This window comes from Macaca thibetana, chromosome 7, assembly GCF_024542745.1.
Source record: "Macaca thibetana thibetana isolate TM-01 chromosome 7, ASM2454274v1, whole genome shotgun sequence".
Classification (NCBI taxonomy): domain Eukaryota; kingdom Metazoa; phylum Chordata; class Mammalia; order Primates; family Cercopithecidae; genus Macaca; species Macaca thibetana.
Window position 1 is genome coordinate 109,387,752 of NC_065584.1, and position 21,998 is coordinate 109,409,749.

The 21,998-nt window shown below is 45.2% G+C and overlaps 1 protein-coding gene across 1 annotated transcript in view; it reads left to right on the forward strand.

Moving 5' to 3' along the window:
- The window catches only part of OCA2 (OCA2 melanosomal transmembrane protein), a 333,377-nt gene that overhangs the window by 203,351 nt on the left and 108,028 nt on the right, over positions 1-21,998 (forward strand). Inside the window, exons 19-20 of the mRNA XM_050796132.1 lie at positions 10,020-10,079; positions 10,670-10,774. Coding sequence (XP_050652089.1) covers positions 10,020-10,079; positions 10,670-10,774 — 165 coding nt within the window. The remainder of the gene's footprint in view (positions 1-10,019; positions 10,080-10,669; positions 10,775-21,998) is intronic.

Below are 21,998 nucleotides of genomic sequence, written 5' to 3' on the forward strand. Positions count from 1 at the left end.
CCCTGAATAGACCAATAGCAAGTTCTGAAATTGAGGCAGTAATGAATATTTAACAGTCTACCCATAAGAAAAAGCCCAGGATCAGAGGATTTACAGCTGAATTCTACCAGAGGTACAAAGAGGAGCTGGTACCATTTCTTCTGAAACAATTCCAAGCAATTGAAAAGGAGGGACTTCTCCCTAACTAATTTTATGAAGCCAGCATCATCCTGATACCAAAACCTGGCAGAGATACAACAAAAAAAGAAAACTCCAGGCCAATATCCCTGATGAACATCGATGTAAAAATCCTCAATAAAATACAGGCAAATTGAATCCTGCAGCACATCAAAAAGCTTATCCACCATGATCAAGTCGGCTTCATCCTTGGGGTGAAAGGCTGGTTCAACATACGCAAATCAATAAACATAATCCATCACATAAATAGAACTAAAGATAAAAACCACATGATTATCTCAATAGACACAAAAAAGGCCTTTGATAAAGTTCAACATCCTTTCATGTTAAAAGCTCTCAAAAAACTAGGTATTGAATAAACTAGATGTGATTCTTATCATAAAATAATAAGAATCATTTATGACAAACCCACAGCCAGTATCATACTGAAGGGGCAAAAGCTGGAAGCATTCCCATTGAAAACCGACATATGACAAGGATGCCGTCTCTCACCACTCCTATTCAACATAGTATTGGAAGTTCTGGCCAAGGCAATCAGGCAAGAGAAAGAAATAAAGGGTATTCAAATAGGAAGAGAGGAAGTCAAACTGTCTCTGTTTGCAAATGACATGATCCTATATCTAGAAAACCCCATCCTGTTAGTCCAAAAGCTTCTTAAGCTGATAAACAACTTCAGCAAAGTCTCAGGATACAAAAACAGTGTGCAAAAATCGCAGGTATTCCTATACACCAACAATACACAAGCAGAGAGCGAAATAATGAATGAACTCCCATTCACAATTGCTACAAAGAGAATAAAATACCTAGGAATACAGCTAACAAGGGAAGTGAAGGACTTCTTTAAGGAGAACTACAAATCACTGCTCAAGGAAAACAGAGAGGACACAAAGAAATGGAAAAACATACCATGCTCATGGATACGAAGAAGAATCAATATTGTGAAAATGGCTATACTGCCCAAAGTAATTTATAGATTCAATGCTATTCCCATTAAATTACCATTGACATTCTTCACAGAATTGGAAAAAACTACTTTAAAATTAATATGGAACCAAAAATGAGCCCGTATAGCCAAGATAATCCTAAGCAAAAAGAACAAAGCTGGAGGCATCATGCTGCCCAATTTCAAACTATACCACCAGGCTACAGTAACCAAAACAGCATGGTACTGACACACAGACCAATGGAACAGAATAAAGATCTCAGAAATAAGACTGCACATCTATAACCATCTGATCTTCAGCAAACCTGACAAAAACAAGCAATGGGGATAGGATTCCCTATTAAATAAATGGTGCTTGGAAAACTGGCCAGCCACATGCAGAAAATTGAAACTGGACCTCTTCCTTACACCTTATACAAAAATTAACTCGAGACGGATTAAAGACTTAAATATAAAACCCAGAATTATAAAAACCCTAGAAGAAAATCTAGGCAATACCATTCAGGACATAGACACAAACATAGATTTCATGACAAAAATGTCAAAAGCAATTACAACAAAAGCAAAAGTTGACAAATGGGATCTAATTAAACTAAAGAGCTTCTGCACAGCAAAAGAAACTATCCTCAGAATGAACGGACAGCCTACAGAATGGGAGAGAATTTTTGCACTCTATCCATCTGACAAAGGTCTAATATCCAGAATCTATAAGGAACTTAAACAAATTTACAATAAAAAAAACCAACAACCACATTAAAAAGTGGGCAAAGGACATGAACAGACACTTCTCAAAAGAAGACATTCATGCAACCAACAAACTTAAGAAAAAAATCTCAACATCACTAATCATTAGAGAAATGCAAAGCAAAACCACAATGAGATCTCACATCAGTCAGAATGGCAATTATTAAAAAGTCTAGAAACAACAGACACTGTGGAGAAATAGAAACGCTTTTACACTGTTGGTGTAAATGTAAAGTAGTTCAACAATTGTGGAAGACAGTGTGGAGATTCCTCAGAGACCTAGGGCCCAAAATACAATTTAACCCAGCAATGGGTTATACCCATTGGAATATAAATATACCCAAAGGAATATAAATCATTCTTCTCTAAAGATACATGCATGCATATGTTCATTGCAGCACTATTCACAATAGCAAAGACATGGAATCAACCCAAATGCCCTACGGTGATAACCTGGATAAAGACAATGTGGTACATGTACACCATGGAATACTCTGCAGCCATGAAAAGAAGCAAGGTCATGTCCTTTGAAGGGACATGATGGAGCTGGAAGCTGTCATCTTCATCAAGTTAGCACAGGAACAGAAAACCACACTCTGCATGTTGTCATTTATAAGTGGGAGCTGAACAATGAGAACAATGGATAGAGGGAGGGGACAACCCACACTGGATCCTGTCAAGGGGGAAAAGGGGGAGGGAGAACATCAGGATAAATAGCTAATGCATGTGGGGCTTAATACCTAGGTGATGGATTGATAGGTGCAGCAAACTACCATGGCAGACATTTACCTATGTAATAAACCTGTACTTCCTGCACATGTGTCCCGGAACTTAAAATTAAATTTAAAAAATAATAAATATTTCCAAATATTAAAAACAATTGGAGCTTCAGAGAAGAGGAGCAAGAGATTAAGAGAAGAAGATATTTGAAGAGATAATGACAGAGAATTATCAATCTTGCAAAGACACATTTACAATTTCATGAAATTCAGTGAAAACACAGGATGAAATAAAGGAAAACATGCCTGGACACATCATAATCATAGTGCTGAAAACTAAAAATAAGAAAAAAATCTTGAAAACAGTGAGAGAAGAGTGATACATTGCATACAAGGGACTAGGATTTGAATGACTGCAAATTTCTCATCAGAAATCCTGGAGGCAAGTAGATAGTGGAGCACTTTCTTTAAGTGCTGAAAGAAAAGAACTTTCAAGCCAGAATTCTGTATCTAGCATAATATTCAGGAATAAAGGAAAAAAAGAGAAACATTCTCAGATGAAGAAAATGACTGGAATTCATTTCCAGCAGACCTGCTCTATAAGACATGTTAATGGAATTTATCCAGGATGAAGCAAAATGATATTACAGAGAAATTAGATCTTTAGGGATGAAGAACAGCAGAAATGGTAAAAGTAGGTAAGTGTAAAAGATAACTTTTTTCCCTCTTAAGTTCTTCAAATTAGATTTGATGGTTGAAAGTATAAATTATAATATTGTCTGGTGGGAGTTTTAAGTATATAGATGTAACATATACCATAAAGTGTAATATATACAATATATACCACAAGATGTCAACTATACTATAAGAGGAAATGGGAGAGGTAAAGTGACTTTTATCATTTCAAAGCTTGTACATTTTACTTGATGCAATAAAACTTTAGGCTGTAAAGAAGTTACATATCTATATTTTAATTCATGGAGTAAGTACTTAAAATAAAAATTATTAAGAATAATAATATTTAATACTTAATATTATTAATTATTATTAAAAGCCAACTGATGAAAATAAAATAGTATTCAAGTAACCCAAAAGAAAGCAAGAAAATGGGCACAGAAATGAATAAAAAAAGAAGAGACAAACAGAAAATAAATGATAATTTTTTTGACCTGAATACAACTATATCAATAATTATGTTAACTGCAAACATTCCCAGTAAGAGGAAAATATTGAGAAAGCAGATAAGGAAGTAAGGCTGTAGTATATGCTGCTCATAAGAGACATACTTTACCCTTGATCTTAGTTGAAAGGCTGAGCAATGATATAAGACATACTTTTCAATTAAGTATAGAGATATGTTGAAAGTAAATGAATGGAAAAATACATGGCATGCAAATAATAAGCATAAAAGGCCGAAGTGGCATAGGGTAAACTTCAATATACATAATATAATTGGACATAATGAGGGACATTTAATAATAAATGAGACAGATTATAAGGAAGATATAACAATTATGAATGTCCCTGGTAAATACTCAAGATGCAATTGATTCACTAAAGTAAAACAAAATAGACAATTCCAGAATCATAGAAGAAGATTTTATCACTGTTCAGAAATTGATAGAACACCTAGACAAAAAAAAAAAAAAAAAAATCAGGAAAGCCATAGAAGCTATGAATAACATTATCAACCACCTTGATTCAATTGACATTTGTGGAACACTATATCCAACAACCACAGAATTCAGTCTTTTCATGTATACACAGTCCATTCACCAATATTATAATATTACATCATAAGGATTACGTACTATGACCACAACAAATTTAAGTTAGAAATCAATAGCAGCCTGGGAAAACCTCAATGTCTGGAAAGTCAAAAATACACTTCTTGTTAAGTCATGAGTCAAAAATGAAATCACAAGGGAATAAGATAGTATTACAAAGTAAAATGTTGTTGAAAATATATAAAAAATTTTTGAGTGCAGCTAAAGTTAGCTTAGAGGGAAACTTGTAGATGAAATACAACAGAAAATAAGAAAGATCTAAAATCAGCTATCTAATGTTCTACTTTAAGAAGCTGGAATGGAAAGTAAAACTAAAATACATAGGAAGAAGAAACTAATAACGATAAGATCAGAATCAACAAAGTAGGAAACAGACAATGCAGAAAAAAAAAAAAACCCACTAAACTAAAAAGCTGGTTCTTTGAAAAGAAACAATTGAACACACATCACCAGTATCGTCAAGAAATGAGAGGTGACCAACACAAACCCTACAGGGATTAAAAAACAATAAGATAATCTGTTAACAAATTTATACCAACAAATTCAACAACTTACATGAAATGGAATAGTTCCTTAAAAACTACAACTTACCAAAATGGACTCACGTTTTAATAGAAAATCTGAATAGAATTATATCAATAAAGCAGCTGAATTAGTAATTAAAATTATTTACACAAGGAAAAGTCCAAACACAAATGGCTTCCCTGTTTAATCTTCTTGAACGTTGAGTAAGAAATAATACCAACCCTATAAATCTCTTTCAGAAAATAATGGAGGTGGGGGACAGTTCCCCACTTACTTTGTAGGTCTAGTATTACCCTGGTATTAAGACAAAGGTATTATGTGAAAAGAAAATTACAGATCAACGTCTCCCACTCACATAGATCAAGCAAGATATCAAATCAAATGCTATGGTATATAAAATAGTACAGCATAATCAAAAAACGTTTATTCCAGAAATCCAAGGTTGATTTAACATTCAATAATTAGTATAATTTTCCATATTAACAGAATGCGGGAGAAAAACCATATGATCATTTCAATAGATGCAGAAAGAGCATTTGGGAGCAAACCGTGAATTCTCAAATTGATGACAGGCGTTTTTGAAAAACCTGGAGCCAACCTTATACTTCACGGTGAAAAACTTAATTGTTTTTCCATGAGATTGGCAGCAAGGCAGTCACCTTTTCCATTCAACAGACAATGTACTGAAGAACCTACTTCTTGTAACATGACAATATAAAGAAATAAATGGCAGAAAAATGAAAATGAGAGAAGTAAAACTGTTCTTGTTTACAGGCTATGTGATTGTTTATGTAGAAAATCTCAGGTAGTCTACAAAAAATCCAGTACTACCAGAGCTAATATATAAATTTAGCAAGGTCAGAAGATACAAGATCAGTATCAAAAATCAATATATTATCATATACTAGTGGCACATAATTGGAAAATATTTAAGGAACAATTGCATTTATAATGATACTAAAAGCCTTAAAAACCTAGGAATAAATCTTAAAAAAAAAAGTATGCTCAAGATTCCTATAACAAAAATTACTGAGATATTTTGAAAAGAAATTTTTGTGAAAGATCTAAAGACCTAATGAAGAGATACAGTCTGTCCATAGATCCGAAGAATCAGTGTTGTTTCGTGTGCAGTTCTTCCCACATTGACTCACAGATTTAAGCACAATTCTAATAAAAATTGAACTAGGTTTTTCTGCAGAGAATGACAAGCTAATTATACAATTTGTGTAGACATTCAAGGGACTAAATTCAAATAACTAAAGCATTTTTTTCCCCAAAAGGACAACTTTTGGAGCACTTACCTGATTTCTTGACTTACTACAAAGCTATAGTAATCAAGACTGTGGTACTGGCAAAAGATAGACATAGATTAATGGAACAGAATAGAGAGTACAGAAATAGACTCTGTATATGTGTTATGTGTTTTTTTTTTTTTTTTTTTTTTTTTGAGACGGAGTCTTGCTCTGTCGCCCAGGCTGGAGTGCAGTGGCCGGATTCAGCTCACTGCAAGCTCTGCCTCCCGGGTTTACGCCATTCTCCTGCCTCGGCCTCCCGAGTAGCTGGGACTACAGGCGCCTGCCACCTCGCCCGGCTAGTTTTTTGTATTTTTTTAGTAGATACGGGGTTTCACCGTGTTAGCCAGGATGGTCTTGATCTCCTGACCTCGTGATCTGCCCGTCTCGGCCTCCCAAAGTGCTGGGATTACAGGCTTGAGCCACCGCGCCCGGCCTCGTGTTTTTTAAATATACAACTGATTTTAAACCATAGTGGCAAAGCAATTCATTTAGGAAAGAAAACATTTTTTCAACAAATGGTGCTGAATCAACTGGATATCTGTATAAAAGCAAAAATAATGCTAGAGTTGATTTGTAATTTTACTCCATTATCTGTTTATTGTAGTATCTTTATAGTGATGATCTCTTTTTTCATTGTTGTTTTTGGTGACTCTCTCTCTTTCCCATTTTCTACTTAAAATTGTCATTTTCTCTTCACTTCTTTGGGTTCAATTTGTTGTTATTTTCTTAACTTACAAAGATGGATACTTAGCTTTTGATATTCATGCTTCGTATTTCCCATTGTGTATATTTGACTATAAATTTCCTTTTAGCTGCATCCCTCAAGTTTTCGTGTGCATTTTGATTATATTTACATTTTATTTATTCAAAATTATTTTAAATTTCTAGTATGATTTATTACCTTAGTTTTCTTGATTAGCCAATTTTTGACTATTTAATTTGATTGAGAATTATTTAAAATTCTATTTCCCCTTTCTTGGCAGTTATATACTCACTCTTTTAGTGTTTTTGGTGGTTTAATGTCATCTGGAGATGACGGCCTTCATTCTTAACTCATCGAGGGCCCATGTTAATTGGTACTTTTACACTCTTCAACCCCTAATTTCTTTAAGCAAAGTTCCTCTTCTATATTCAGTATCTATGAATTCTCATCCATGCAGTTGTGGGGTCTGGCTAAATCTGTTTTGGTTGTTTCTGCTCTCATTCATGCTGCTTGTCTTCTGTGTCCCTGGAGATCCAAGACTATAATCTCATCATTTCATCTTGTTCTGTGGGATTCCTGAGGGCCTGCAGGCGGGATGCTTTCCTCCAGAAACTGCTGTGTCTGCCTCTGCTGGATGCCAGGGAATAATTTTGGTGCATTTCAAGGATCTTAGCTCAGTATGAGAAATCTTAGTGGAGCCTACAACCTCACAAGCATTCACACCTCCTCTGACTTCAGGGCTTGATCAGCCTCGAGCTTCAAGGCAGTTCCACCCTGTGCCACTCAAGTCTTGCAGCTCTTAGACAGCTGCAGGAAACATTTTCATGGGGAGAGATTCCTTGGAAAGCCATACATTGTCTTGCTAATCTGGAACGTGTTAAAAGTGTGTTTTATCTAGGGTCCATTTGTTTGGCTGAAGAAGGGACTCTTAGACCTCCTAGTTTATCATTTTGAAAGAAGTGGTAGCAATGATTTATGGTATTGGCTTATTTCAGTGGGACAAGGATGTCAGGTCATTGCTGAATCAGCATTTCTGTGACAGACTAATGATGTTTCACATCCTGACTTATACTACACGATCATCTTTTCACTGTATAAGCTGATGAAGGAGACAAGTAATGGGTATAATCTTCAACTGTACATACACTTTGCATACTGTAAAATACACATTGTATACCTACAGTGTTAGGCTTGATAGACAGGGATGTGCTAGATAATTACTTCATTTTGTAAAAGAGTGTATTTGTAGTTTCTTCATATTTTGACTTTTTTTTAAAAAAATTAAGAGATCAGTTATTTTGAGCTGAGTTATTAGGTGCAATATTCAAGTTTTTTGAAGATTTTACTTTATTTTGTCTTCTTACACTACATAACTCGGACCATGATATTTAGGATAATTATATGACACTAAATATGTAAATATAAATGTCTATAGGTACACATCAAGTTGTGCACACCATACTCTGTGTGTGTGTGAGGCATATACACATAGAACCATCCCTATTTGGCATTTGGCAGAACATTTTAATCTGGTTTAGGCCTCTGATTTTTCTTTCAACTGATGATGTCAAGCAAAGCAAAAGGTATAGCTACATTCAACATTTTTTCATTTTTAAAGTTTCATTTAATAAAATTTGGATTATGCTACATTTTTCATTCTTTAACAGTGGGTGATTTTACCCCCCAGGGAACATTGGTTCTTAACGGGGTGGTTTTACTCCCCCAGAGAGAGGACAGTGGCTGTGTCTGGAGATGTCTTTGGCCGTCACGCTGGTGGTGGTGAGGTGCCACTGGCATCGAGTGTGGCCAGGCCGGGGCTGCTGTGCAGCGTCTTACAATGCACGGGCCAGCCCCAGAGCAGAGAATGATCTGGCTCTAAATTAGCAGGGCCAGGGTGAGAAACCCTGCTCTGAAGTGATTCTCCTTATGACTTAGTTGGTATAAAAGCAAACTTGATGGAGAATTGTGATTGAAGACCCAACATTTGGGCTCCATGGCTTTTAAATGAAGGTCAGCTACCAACTTACATGCAGATTGAGATTCTTAAGCTTACTTTAAACAAGGACAAGCTGGCCGGGCACAGTGGCTCACGCCTGTCATCTCAGTACTTTGGGAGGCCGAGGCAGGCAGATCACCTGAGGTCAGGAGTTCAAGACCAGCCTGGCCAACATGGCAAAACCCCATCTCTACTAAAAATATAAAAATAAGCCAGGTGTGGTGATGGGCGCCTGTAATCCCAGCTACTCGGGAGGCTGAGGCAGGAGAATCGCTTGAACCCAGAAGGTGGAGGTTGCAGTGAACCGAGATCACGCCACTGCACTCCAGCCTGAGCAATAGAGCAAAACTGTCTCAAAAACAAAAACAAAAAAATTAAAAAAATAAAAAAAACACAGACAAGCTGCTGTTTCCAATATTTGCAGTCTTTCAGCATGATCGAATCACAGTGAAAAGGCCACACCCACAGAGCTGCTGGGCAGCTGAGCCACCGGTACCTGTTGCCTTCCGCTGACCTCCCACGGTGGCTCGGTCGCCAGCCTCTGGGCGTCCCTGCGCGGGACCTTGGCAGCCTGGGCAGAAGGCTCCTGTGCCTCATCTTCTCTCTTCTGCTCTTCCCGGCCTTTCCCTGGGTCCAGGTTTCTGAATCTGCCTAGTACTGTGGAAATAGTTACATGTGCCAGTTAAATAGACTTTTCCTTCTTTTCTTTGAAGATTATAAAAACTGCATTAAAAAATTCTTTTAAAACTCTGTGATGTTTAACTTTAAAAAGAAATTGGAAATGCCACTTACTTGAAAGACCTGTACGGAATGGTATTTCATTATGTGCGATTGAACGGTATCGTCACACGGGTCTTAAAGAGAGTCTTCCGTTCGGATTTAAATTTAACATGGACATTAACTCAAATCAATGAGGGATTTCTGCCATTGTTGTTGGACTTTTTCTCCGTGACTCTTCATTGTGCATATATGATAGTAAATTATTTATAGACTGTGTATTTGAGTCTGATCTTTTATAAGAAGCAGGAGTCTGGGCCTACCTTATGTTCACGTCTTTTCAAGACTTTTTTTTAAATCTTGCATATATTTTCTGTTTTATACTGATTCTCATCACACATCCTTTCTTCTAGGCGTTGGCACATCTCCACTTAATAGAATATGTTGGAGAACAAACTGCTTTGCTAATAAAGGTAAAATAAATGCTATAATAGAAGGCACTCCACCCACTGCTCTTTGATTTTGTGGGAAAAAAAAAAATTCTGGTAAGAACAGGTCACATTAATTATGTAAAAAGGCACAGCAGGGAACCTGTTCTATCCTGTGCAGCCCAGAGATGAAGGGAGACTTTTTCCAAAGAATATATAATTACAGATGCTTGCTATTTTGCTTTTAACTTTATTTAAAGCCTGTCTGAGAAGGAGCGGGATCGACGCCAGCCTCAGTGAGTGAGTGCTGCAGGCACCCCAGCCTCAGTGGTCTGCCAGGCCATCGGGTCAGTGTGACCAGTGTGCGCAGCCACCACACGTGGACGAGGGGCAGGGTCACTCTGCCTCCCCATCCAGGGGCTGGCAGGCCTGGGCATGGCTGGGCGTTGCTGGTAGAAACCCAGCGGAGGCTCCCGGTGTGGGTGGGGCCCTGGCTTGCACACCTGTGTCTGCCTTGGTCTTGTGATGGGTAAGAAGGACTGACACCCTGGGGCCCCTCTGAGTCTCCCGGCTGGTGGGATCTGACCCTGAGTGCATGTGATGGAACACTGCAGCTGCTCTTGTCCTCCTTCCAGATGGTCCCAGAGGAGCAGCGCCTCACGGCCGCCATCGTCCTGGTGGTGTGGGTCTCAGCCCTGGCGTCGTCCCTGATTGACAACATCCCATTCACCGCTACCATGGTGAGTTGCATGTCTCCATGTTGAGGGCTCAGCTTCAGCCTGGACATAGCCTGGGGCTCACCCTCCCTCCCTAAGGCAGCAGAGGATGAAGCCTGCTCCTTTGCTGCACTCACAGGTGTAGAGGACAAAAGTGAGCAGAGCCCGGGGCAGCTGGGCGGGGAGCGCCGAGAGCCCAGACTGCAGGCGGGGAGCCGAGGCTCTGCAGCCGCTGTGGACGGCACGTCCTGGGGTGACTGGTGGTCTTGGGGTCAACGCCACTGAGAGCTGCCACCCCTCCCAGAAAACGCTGTCTTGTCTTGTCTGTCTGCCTGCCTGCCTTCTTTTCTTTTCTCTTTTCTTTTCTTTTCTCTTTTCTTTTCTTTTCTCTTTTCTTTTCTTTCTTTCTCTCCTTCCCTCCTTCCTTCCTCCCTCCCTCCCTCCCTCCCTCCCTCCCTCCCTCCCTCCCTCCCTCCCTCCCTCCCTCCCTCCCTTCCTTCCTTTGAAAATTGTGAGACATCAAAAGACAGAGACTTCCATCTTCATTTGCTCCGGATGCAGAAGCTATTCTAAGCAGCCCGTGTGTCTCCTAGTGCTTGGCCTGGGCAAGATCTCTCGTTCTCTGTGTGGTCTTGAGCCCCAGCTGGGCCTGGAAGGGCACGTCGTAGACCTTTAGTTGGACAGATGAGTGTTTCTGTTGTGACTTCTGCCGGCATCGATTGCTTGGTTCCAGGCAGGAACTGGGAACCTGGGTGTGGCAAAGTAAAGGTAGGCCTAGGGGCTTGCACACAAGTCGCTGGGGTCCTCTCACAAACTCCTGAGGTCGTCCCAGGTGTGCAGGGAACAGGCCAGAAGCATGGTGAGCACTCCCCATGGCAGGACACAGGACAGGGGAGAGCCCTCTGTTCTTCTGACTCTGAGGGCCTCCCCGCTCCCCGCAGGGAACAGCCTGTGGGATCCCAAGACATCCCACCACCCTGTATCGTATTCTGAACAAGGGCACCCCCGGACTGGAGCAGCAGGCCTGGCTGTGTGGGGAAAAGAGCAGGCCGGGCTCGTGCAGCACTGACCGTAGGCAGACCTGGGAACCTGCCTCCCTCGCTTGCAGCCTGGAATTTAGTTTCTGCCTAGGTTGGCCCTCTAGCTGCCTGGCTGTTGTTCTCCTTCCAAGGTCTGGGTGTGGTAATCCTGAACTAACTCGGTGGCTGTTGTTACTTTTTGGTGAAGTTCCACATTGGAGAAGTCTTGCGGCTGTGGTCAAATGTCCCAGCTGTGGCCCAGCCGGCTCCACCTCTCCCGGCGCCCCAGGCAGGCGGACGCCTTCTGACAGGGCTGCCCTTACCGGTCCTCAGCTGCGGCTTGTGCATTCTTCCTGTTCTCCAGGGAAACACAGTTTGCAGAGAGTCCGCACTGTCCCAGCCAGCGAGGCCACAGACGCGGCCCGAGCACAGGACCCCGCACAGCCTCCATCAGTGCTTGCTTCTGGCCCCGCGCTCACAGCTCAACCCCACCTTCTGGGGAGCTCTGAGGTTTGGACCCAGATCCTTTCTGGACTGAATTTGAAGAGCCCTAACATTGGTGATTTAGGTTGTTCCTTTTTCTAAGAATAGGACACTTTCACAGTTTTGTTCCATAAATTTTAGTGACTACTTAAAATTTACCTTAAAAAAATGGAATCAGAGACAATAGTAAGACAAATATCCATGTGTTCACCACACGAAGTGAGAAAGTATCAACATTTTATCCTCTTTGCCTTGGAATTTCTTGTTTGTTTTATTAAGAAATACAACATTGCAGATAAACAGGCATCTGTCTGTTCTTCCCCTGGAGCCTCAGGACCATCTCTGCCCTCATGAGTGTGGGTCCCACTGTCTCTGCAGTGGCCGCTGTGGGGGTGCTGAGGGTAGGATGCTGGCTCCTGTGTGTCCACAGGGGCGGAAGCCACGTACAACTTGACCACAGCAGCCACAGGGTGCAGAGGTGGACACGCAGCTCTTCAGAGCCCATGCATCTCCCCTGAGTGACTGTGCCACGCCAGCATGAGGCATCTGCAGTGGCCACATCACAGGAGGGACATGGGGAGCCACTGGGGTTTGCTGCCTCAGGCTGGAAGTGGCACACAGTGACGGTCACAGTCCTTGGGGGGGAAGGGGACGCGTGGCCCTTCCCTGGAGCAGGGATCTGCAAAATGGGTGGGCATCGAGGTCTCTCCACTTTCCCTTACTCCCTTCTCCCCTCCTTTCCTTTGAGTGTCTTTTTACCACTTTTTTTTAAAGCTGTATTGAAGTCACTGACAAAAATCTGCACCTATTGAATGTGTAAGTTTTCATGAATTGGGACATATGTGTATACCTGTGATACTGTCACCACAATTGAGGTACCGAACGTGTGCATCCATACATGTGCTTATGTGTATGTATGTGCGCTTCATGGTAAACTTAACACCCGTTTGCCTTCTTAATACACTTCGAAGTGCATAATACCGTATTAACGCTAGGCACTGTGTCATACCACGGTCTCTGGAACGTACCTGGCTGGGATAACTGAAACTTGACCCATTGAGCAGCCTCTGCCCATCCCCCTCCCTCCACCCTCGACAGCCACCATTCTACTCTCTGCTTCCACGAGCGTGACGATTTTAGATTCTGCACACGATGGAATCGGGCGGTATTGCTCCTTCTGTGACTCGCTTATCTCACATAGCATAATGCCCTCTGCGTTCATCCATGTTGTCACAAATAGCAGGATTTTCTGCCCTTTTAAGCCCGAATCACCTTTCATTGCATGTATATTCATATACCACATTTTCTTTATCCACATGTCCATCAGTGGACATGCAAGTTTTTCCCGTATCTTGGCTATTCTGAATAATGCTACAGTGAAAATGGGAGTACAGCTGTTTCTTCTTCGAGAGCCTGGTTTCCGTTGCAGGTGGTCTATAGGATTTCGTGATTAGAAATCCCTGAAATACCATCTGACTTACCATGTGGCTGTTTTTCTCCAGCTGCCGCCTAAAAAGCTGTGTGTCAGCTTCTGCCCACTGGCTGCTTTGGTCACTCCGTGCTTGGCTTCTGCCTCTGCTGATCCACAGGAGCCAGGATCCTGCCCTAGCTCCTCTCACAGGGGGCCGATGTGTAGGTGGTTATGATTCAAATTCATGAAGTCAGCTCCCTGAGGAGAGGGAAGGATGAAAACAGTCCTGGGTCCTGAGGGAGGAAAGGAGCCTCACATTTGTTTATAATATTTTGTTCCTTACAAAATAAGCAAAAAGGAAATCCTGCGGCAAAGAAGATAAAATGTTCAAATGTTCTCAGTATATGTGAGCAGTTAACATACATATAGAATGCTCATAATTAACATACATAAGCATGTCATTGTGTTGTTATCCTCTCTAGATTCACTTATCTCTTTTCAATCTATCTGTTTTGATATAGCAGAGAACTTTTTTAATTAGTTTGTTCCTCCTTGCACTTCAGCACGTTTTTGCATCGTTTACTTTGTGATTGTATTAGATGTTAAAGGTTCATTATCTAGTAACTTCACAGTGGCTGATTTCTTTTACCTTGCACGAGGTCTCCATCTCTGCTCTGAGCCTCTGCCAGGTTTATCTTTTTCCAGTCCTTTATTTATTTATTGTTTTTTTAAAAATCCTTTTTCCAACTGCATTTTTAAGCAGAATGCAAGTCGATTTTTAAAATTCAAAGCAGATAATCTTTGTCTTTTAAGAAAATAGTTTAACATGTTTACATTTATTGTAATGACTTATCGACTTGAACTAATTACCATCATTTCATTTTTTTAATGCTTTTTCCTTGCTAATTCTTTTTTTTTTCATGATCATTTCCTGACTTCTTTAGATTGATACATCACATCTCCCCACCCATCAATTGGTTTCGAAGGCACTGATTTTATTCCTAGTCCTTTAGTGGAAATCATTCTGTTTGTAATGCACATGGTGGTGTCAGCATTTCAAACAACAGTTGCAGTGAACAGAACCTATTTTAGTTAGTTTAAGATGAAAAGGAGTTTATCTAGGGATAGTACATAGTTTTTGGAATTTCTGAGAATTTCTAAACTGCACAATGGGAATGGGGGGCTGCCCACAAGCCCCCAGCTTTTGCAGCTTGGCATGAGTGCTCAGGATCCCTGCCCCCATGCTGGCTACTGAGTCCAGGGACTTCTGTCACCCTGCTCTTGAGTATGCCTTGTCACACCTCTCCGAATTCTCCAGATGGGCCTCTGGAGCAGGTGTGTCTGATTGGAGGAGCCCGTGCCTGTTCTAACTGCAATGGAGGTGGCAACAGTGAGTTTCTGGCTTCTGCCTTGGAGGCCCAGAACTCACAAAACAGAGCTCCAAGGAGGCTTCAAAGCGTTTCTCCATCCCTACCTCAGTGCCTTCTCCTCAATGCTTCTGTGCTTCCCGGTGCAGAGCCTTGCTTGCCCTCTGGGTCCCACAGTACTGTGCACCTACATCCACCGAGTCACTCAACAAGCGGATTGTCAAGAGTGTCTGCAGCCATCTGCGAACTCCGACCGTTTGTGTCTGTAGCCTCATTCACGAGTGTTATATCTGGCACCAAAAAGATACTTAGCGAGTGTTTGCAGATGAATAGGAAAGTGAACTAACTGCCATAGATTAATTGTCCTGGAGTAACTGTGTGTCGCCTCCTCCCTGGCCTGCCGTCCTCTGCTACTCTGTTACTGAGGGAGCTGGACACCCCGTGCTTGCTGCATGTCTCAGAGTCGCAGACCCCACCTGTGCACCTCCCTCCTGCCAGACCACCTGCCACTCGAGACACACCCTCATCTTCAGTGATGTGGTGCCACCTCTCCAGCACGATGCTGGGGCTCTTGGGCCTTCGACAGTGCTGTTCTTTGCCACTGGTAGCAGCTTCCCTCTCAACTCCCTCCTTGCCTGTCCTGGGAGCCAGCCTCACCAACCCACAGCCCTCTATGTTCCCTGGGTGGCAGCTGGTCCTTTCTCTGGGTCTGCCTTTGCTGTGCAGCCTCTGGGCACAATGGCCTGCCCTCTGGATGGATGTAGGGTGTCCTACTCAGGCCCCCAGTCATGTAGGGCAACTCATTCATAGTAAATCCTCATGTCTACAGTTTCCTCCCACTGGTTCTGGCTTCTGACAGATGCAGTGATAGGAATGGCTCTTTGGGAGGTGATCTGGGTTTCCTGCCCTCAGAGAGGCCCCTTTGACTGGGAGGACCTTTCCACTGCACAGCTGTGGAGCCCTCTGAACCCAGGGAGTGGCCAGGAGGGTATGTGGGTGGCAACGTGGGTGTAGTTCAGGCCTGAGATCTTTGCAGTCATGCGTCCCTCTGCACCTGCTGCTGATGCAGAGAGAAGGCAGTGCCGTCTCCTCGCCATCCTGAAACCTTTGTGCCCTGGCCTGGCTCGTGTAGATCGGCAGAGTTCAGACATCTGAGCTTCTGCTATAGTCGGCGAGGCTTCTTGGACCGTCCCCAGGGTTGGCTGTAACCAAACACCCTTAGAGTACCTGGTCCTCTCTGCACCCACTCGGGACCTGCTCCGTGTTCAGGTGGGGAATGGACAAGGAGACCAAAGAACATTCGTGGAAATGCATCAGGAGAGACGGGCGCGCCTGCCCGCGGCCGCAGACACAGCGTGAACACAGTGTGCAGTGCTTGGGCTCCCGCCGCCTGGCCAGCAGAGCTGCCTGCCTCCCCTGCCTCCTGGCCGGCTCTGTCAGAGGCGAGAACACACCTCTGGCTGGTGTCACCGGCCAGGTCAACAGGACACTCTTCACTGGGGATTTCAACATGAACGGAACCTTGGAAAGGGTCAGAGAGCAGGCAGGTGCAGTCGCCACCTCCAGTGACATAGATGCAGGCCGCTGCCTCGGCGGAGAGAGCCGGCAGGAGCCTGGGCTGCGTGGGGCGCTTCAGCAGCCTTCGCCTGGTATTCCAGGGACCTGAGTCTCGAGACAACACGGAGCCCGTCTCTTCTCCGACGGCGTCATCTCTCCGAGCGCGTCTTCAGTGTGGGGTTGTTCCTGCTGCGTTTGCATCGTCAGCTATGGGCTGAGAGCGACAGGTGAACTCTGTTCATTTGTTCAGGATATTTCTCCTCCTATTTCTTTTCTTGGCGTGGAGACGTTTAACCGATATTTCCATACAGGGAAATCCCTTTCACACCCACCACCTCTTCCTTCCTCTTGCCCTCTTGGTGGGCAGGGGGCCTCCGTGGGCGGCGTTCTTAGGACTCCATTGCATGGTCCTAAAGACCGAGTTGGAACCGCTGAGAAACAGCATAGTGACTGAGAATTCCCTGATGGTCTTTCTCCATTTAAACCTTAACTTTTCAACCTCATTTGCTTGAAAAGGAAAAATCCTCGGGCAACTTTCAAGTTAAAAGGTTATTACTCTTGTCCTGAATGTTGAATTCAAAGGCTGGCAATTTATGCACATAAATCTGTGGGTTTCCTTTAACTGACTTGTTGGCACTCATCATTATCTGTGCTGTCACCCAGCCTCTGGGTGGAAGGCAGTTTCTCAGGCATCTCCTTTCCCCAACTTTCTTTGCAATCTCGCCCCATCCCGCAGCCCTGCGGGAGGTATCAGGGCAGACATCCTGGGCTGTCACACCTGGCACAGGAGAGCACTCTTTCAGAGGGTGTGAAAGTCGAAAGCATTTCCCTTGAGCTTTAGCTTTAAAATTTTTTTTAACTTAATCTCATTTTTAGGCTGGGCGCGGTGGCTCAAGCCTGTAATCCCAGCACTTTGGGAGGCCGAGGCGGGTGGATCACGAGGTCAGGAGATCGAGACCATCCTGGCTAACACGGTGAAACCCCATCTCTACTAAAAATACAAAAAATTAGCCGGGCGTGGTGGCGGGCGCCTGTAGTCCCAGCTACTCGGAGGCTGAGGCAGGAGAATGGCGTGAACCTGGGAGGCGGAGCTTGCAGTGAGCCGAGATCGCGCCACTGCACTCCAGCCTGGGTGACACAGCGCGAGACTCCGTCTCAAAAAAAAAAAAAAAAAAAAAAAACATGAGCAGTTGGCACTTTCAGCAGCTCAGGTTCTGCAGCAGGTGGATCTGGGCTCGAATCCCAACTCTGCCATTGTGCAAGCTAAGGAGGCACTAGAGTTAGAGAAACAGAAATGGGAGGAGCACAGATATGCCGTTTTCCCCCGTTCGCTTGGTGCTGAGCCTGGGACTGATGGGCTGTGTGGGTTGCAAGTCTGCCCCGGGCAGGTGCACAATGGATGTCCTCTGGGTGGTTGGGGAGCGACCTCAGAGGGGCACTGCTGGGCCCAGAAGTGAGGGTCTCTCACCTTCCAAGGCCCACAGACCAGCCACTGCACCGCCAGACTCCAGCTCCGTGGCACCCCACGAAATCCAAGTGGCACATTTAAGGGACCAGTAGTGTGACAGAAGCTCATTCACTGTGTCTCACCGACACAGTACAACAAATGACAAATTATGAGAACACTCGGAGATTTAAACACAGCACAAAAATTAGTTTCTGCAACTAAAACCTGTAATGTTTTCCACAAAAAATATGGAATAACGAATTGAAGAAGAGCAAGGTGTTAGGCCCGAGTTGCTGTGCTTGCCGCCAAGTGAGAGACGTGTGTGCAGGTACAGGACAAAAGCGTAGAGAACCAGAGTCGTGAAAAAGGATGAGAGATTTGGAGGCTTGACCCAGGGGACCAGCGTGGCCATGGCAGCAGTTCCAGAATGGGGAGAAGGAATGCATCATATTGAAAAAGCACAGCCCTTTGCCCTCAGATGGGGCTTGGGCACTGGCAGAATCTCGCAGCACCAGGAACTTCTCACAGGGCAGGTCTCAGATGCTCAGACCCCTGAGTGAGAGCCTGCATTTGGACAAGGTGCCAGGCAACCCACTCCACACATTGGCATTGAAGAAGTACTGGTCTAGGCCAGGCCCGTCGGCAGGACCTGTGCCCCTATCAGCTATAAATAGCTTTCCCCTGCCTCACCGCGATCCGTCTCTCAACTCCCAGAATCGCGGTGAGGGTGCGGCCTTCCCCGTGCTTACCCGCGGCACCTGTGCACCCTCACCAGGGGACCGCAATCCATCTCTCAACTCTCAGAATCGCAGTGAGGGTGCGACGTTCCCCGTGCTTACCTGCGGCACCTGTGCACCCTCACCAGGGGATCCACCCAGAACTGCTGCTGAGTGGCTGCTGTGTCAGGAGCCGACGGCAGCATCCCTCCTCCGTGCCCCAGGCAGCTCTGCCCTCCTCCCGTGGCTGCTGTGTGCTTGCCATGCGCCTGGGCCACCTCTGCCCCTGCCCAGGTAGTTGCAGCCTCAGGGGGCCTGTCCTTCCTGACCTGTCAGGTCAGCCCTGCCAGCCTCCCGCTGATGGTTAGTGCGTCCTGGGCCGGCTTCCCAGACCCCTGAGTCAGACCCGTTGCCTGGGCCAGAGGTCAGGCGGTGGGAACCATGTGCCTTCCGGCTGTCACACAGCGGAAAAGGAGCTTCAGATGTATTTTTAGATGACTTATGATGTTGTGGTATTTAAATTTAAAAGTAGACATTTAAAAGAATGATGGGGGCCAGGCGCGGTGGCTCAAGCCTGTAATCCCAGCACTTTGGGAGGCCGAGACGGGCGGATCACGAGGTCAGGAGATCGAGACCATCCTGGCTAACACGGTGAAACCCTGTCTCTACTAAAAAATACAAAAAACTAGCCGGGCGAGGTGGCGGGTGCCTGTAGTCCCAGCTACTCGGGAGGCTGAGGCAGGAGAATGGCGGGAACCCGGGAGGCGGAGCTTGCAGTGAGCCGAGATCTGGTCACTGTGCTCCAGCCTGGGCGACAGAGCAAGACTCCGTCTCAAAAAAAAAAAAAAAAAAAAAAAAAGAATGATGGGATGCCTTTGTTTAAGGATGTTGATATAGACTACCTCCTTGGGGATTATTGTAAATTGGAATGGCAAATTTGACATACGAACTTAAAATGTCTGAGGAGCCCAGGCACGGTGGCTCACGCCTGGAATCCTGGCACCCTGGGAGGCTGAGGCCAGTGGATCACCTGAGATCAAGAGTTCAGTACCAGCCTGGCTAACATGGTAAAACCCTGTCTCTACTAAAAATATAAAATTTCTCCAGGCATAGTGGCACGCACCTGTAATCCCAGCTACTCAGGAGGTTGAGGCAGGAGAATCACTTAAACCCAGCGGGGAGGGGAGCGGAGGTTGCAGCAAGCTGAGATGGCACCACTGCACTCCAGCCTGGGTGACAGAGCGAGACTCCATCTCAAAAAAAAAAAAAGTCTGAGGAGGTTTACATTTTTTTTTTTTCCAAAGTTCTTTGGCTCTGGGTGGGCAGCGTGTCCCCCTGTGTGGGCGCTGTGCACTGTGTGTGCCTCTTGTGCCCCGTCTGGCCTCCAGCACTGCCCCTCCTTCGAGGCTGATGCCCATGCTTTCTGTCTGTGAGGACATACAGCAACCACGTGGGCACTTCCCACGTGACGCTGTGGCCACCCAGTGCGTCCTGCCTGCCTTCCGGGTGTGTGGGGAGATGTCCGGCTCCCAGCGAAGGCCGGTGCCTTCACCCAGGACCACACACCACTGTCCTCCCTGCATCATTTATCTTCACTCTCTGCTGATGATTGGCAGGAGGATGCAGGCTTGCTGCCGTGTCTCCAGGCCTTCCCGCCGCTCCCCTACGTCCTCTGTTTCCTGTAGCCAAACACTTGGAAAGGGAATCTGTCTTGCCACCCTCTCTTTGTTGGAACCTTCACTTTTTCTTGACTTTACTGCAGTTGAGCTTTTCTTCCATAATCCATGGAAATAGTTCTCTCCAATGTCACTAAGGACCAGTGCCCGCCCTCAAGAGAGATCCCCTTGGAACCTGGCCAGTCAGCAACATGACACGTAGGCCACCCCTCAGAATCTTTCCCCGCCTGGCCCCTCAGGTACTCCTCTTCCCCTCATGGGACTCCTCCTCCTCACCTCCTTCCATGACCCTCTCCATCTTCCAAGCCCGGAGCCCTGGAATCAGCTCTCCAGACTCACGGCGGCAGGGGTCTCATCCAAGCACATGCTCCAAGTGCCATCCACAGCAACCTCCCCTGGGCTCTCCCCAGAGCCTAGCCTCGGGTGTCCGGCTGCCTCTCCATTTCTCTCCTGGGGCCTCCCCAGAGCCTCGCCTTGGGTGTCCAGCTGCCTCTCCGTTTCTCTCCTGGGCTCTCCCCAGAGCCTAGCCTCGGGTGTCCGGCTGCCTCTCCATTTCTTTCCTGGGGCATTGCAGGTGTCACAGACTTAACGTGTCCTGAACTGAAATCCTGATTCCATCTTTCCCCACTCTTCCTTGCCCTCATAAATTGTGACTCCATTCTCTCAGTTCCTCAAGCCCCTGAGGCTAAGAGCCAGCTGACACCTCACCTTCTCTGACACCCCGTGGCCAGCTGCCCCTCAAAGGTTTTGAATCGGGTCCATTCTTGCCATCTACGCTCCGGTCCCGGAGGCCCCGGCAAGGACCATATGCCTCCTGCTGTCACACGGTGGAAAAGGAGCGTCAGATGTATTGTTCCAGATTGTTCCTTTTGTTTCCACTCTTGCCCTGCTCCTGAGAGCCTGTGGTCCACAGAGGCTCCCCACTTTGGTACAGCCCAAAGTCTTGGCGGTGGCCTGCACCTCGCACAGGCCTGGCTGCTCTTCCTCCCTGACCTCACTTCTTACTGCTCTTCTCTCTGCTGACTTGGCTGCAGCCATAGTGGCTCCTTGGATTTCAACCCAGCAATCCCACTGCTGAGTACAGACCCACAGGAGATGGAATCATTCTACCAGAAAGACACGAGCCCTTGCATGTCCATCACCATGTTACTCACAATAGCAAAGACTTGGAATCAACCTAGACGCCCATCAGCGGTGGATCGAATAAAGAAAATGTGGTACATAAACAACGTGGAATACCACGCAGCCATAAAAAAACAATGAGATCATGTTCCTTGCAGCAACGTGGATGGAGCTGGCGGTCATGATCCTAATGGAATTAACGCAGAAACAGAAAACCAAATACTGCACGTTCTCACTTGTAAGAGGGAGTTAAATAGTGGCTACATATGACACAAAGAAGGGAATAATAAAACGGGGGGTTTTCAGAAGGGAGGAGTGAGGGATGAGGACAAGGGCTGAAAGACTCCCGAGCAGGTACTGTGCTCACTGCTTGGGTGACAGGAACATTTGAAGTCCAAATCCCAGCATCACACAAGATGTCCGTGTAACGAACCTGCGCATGTGCTCCCC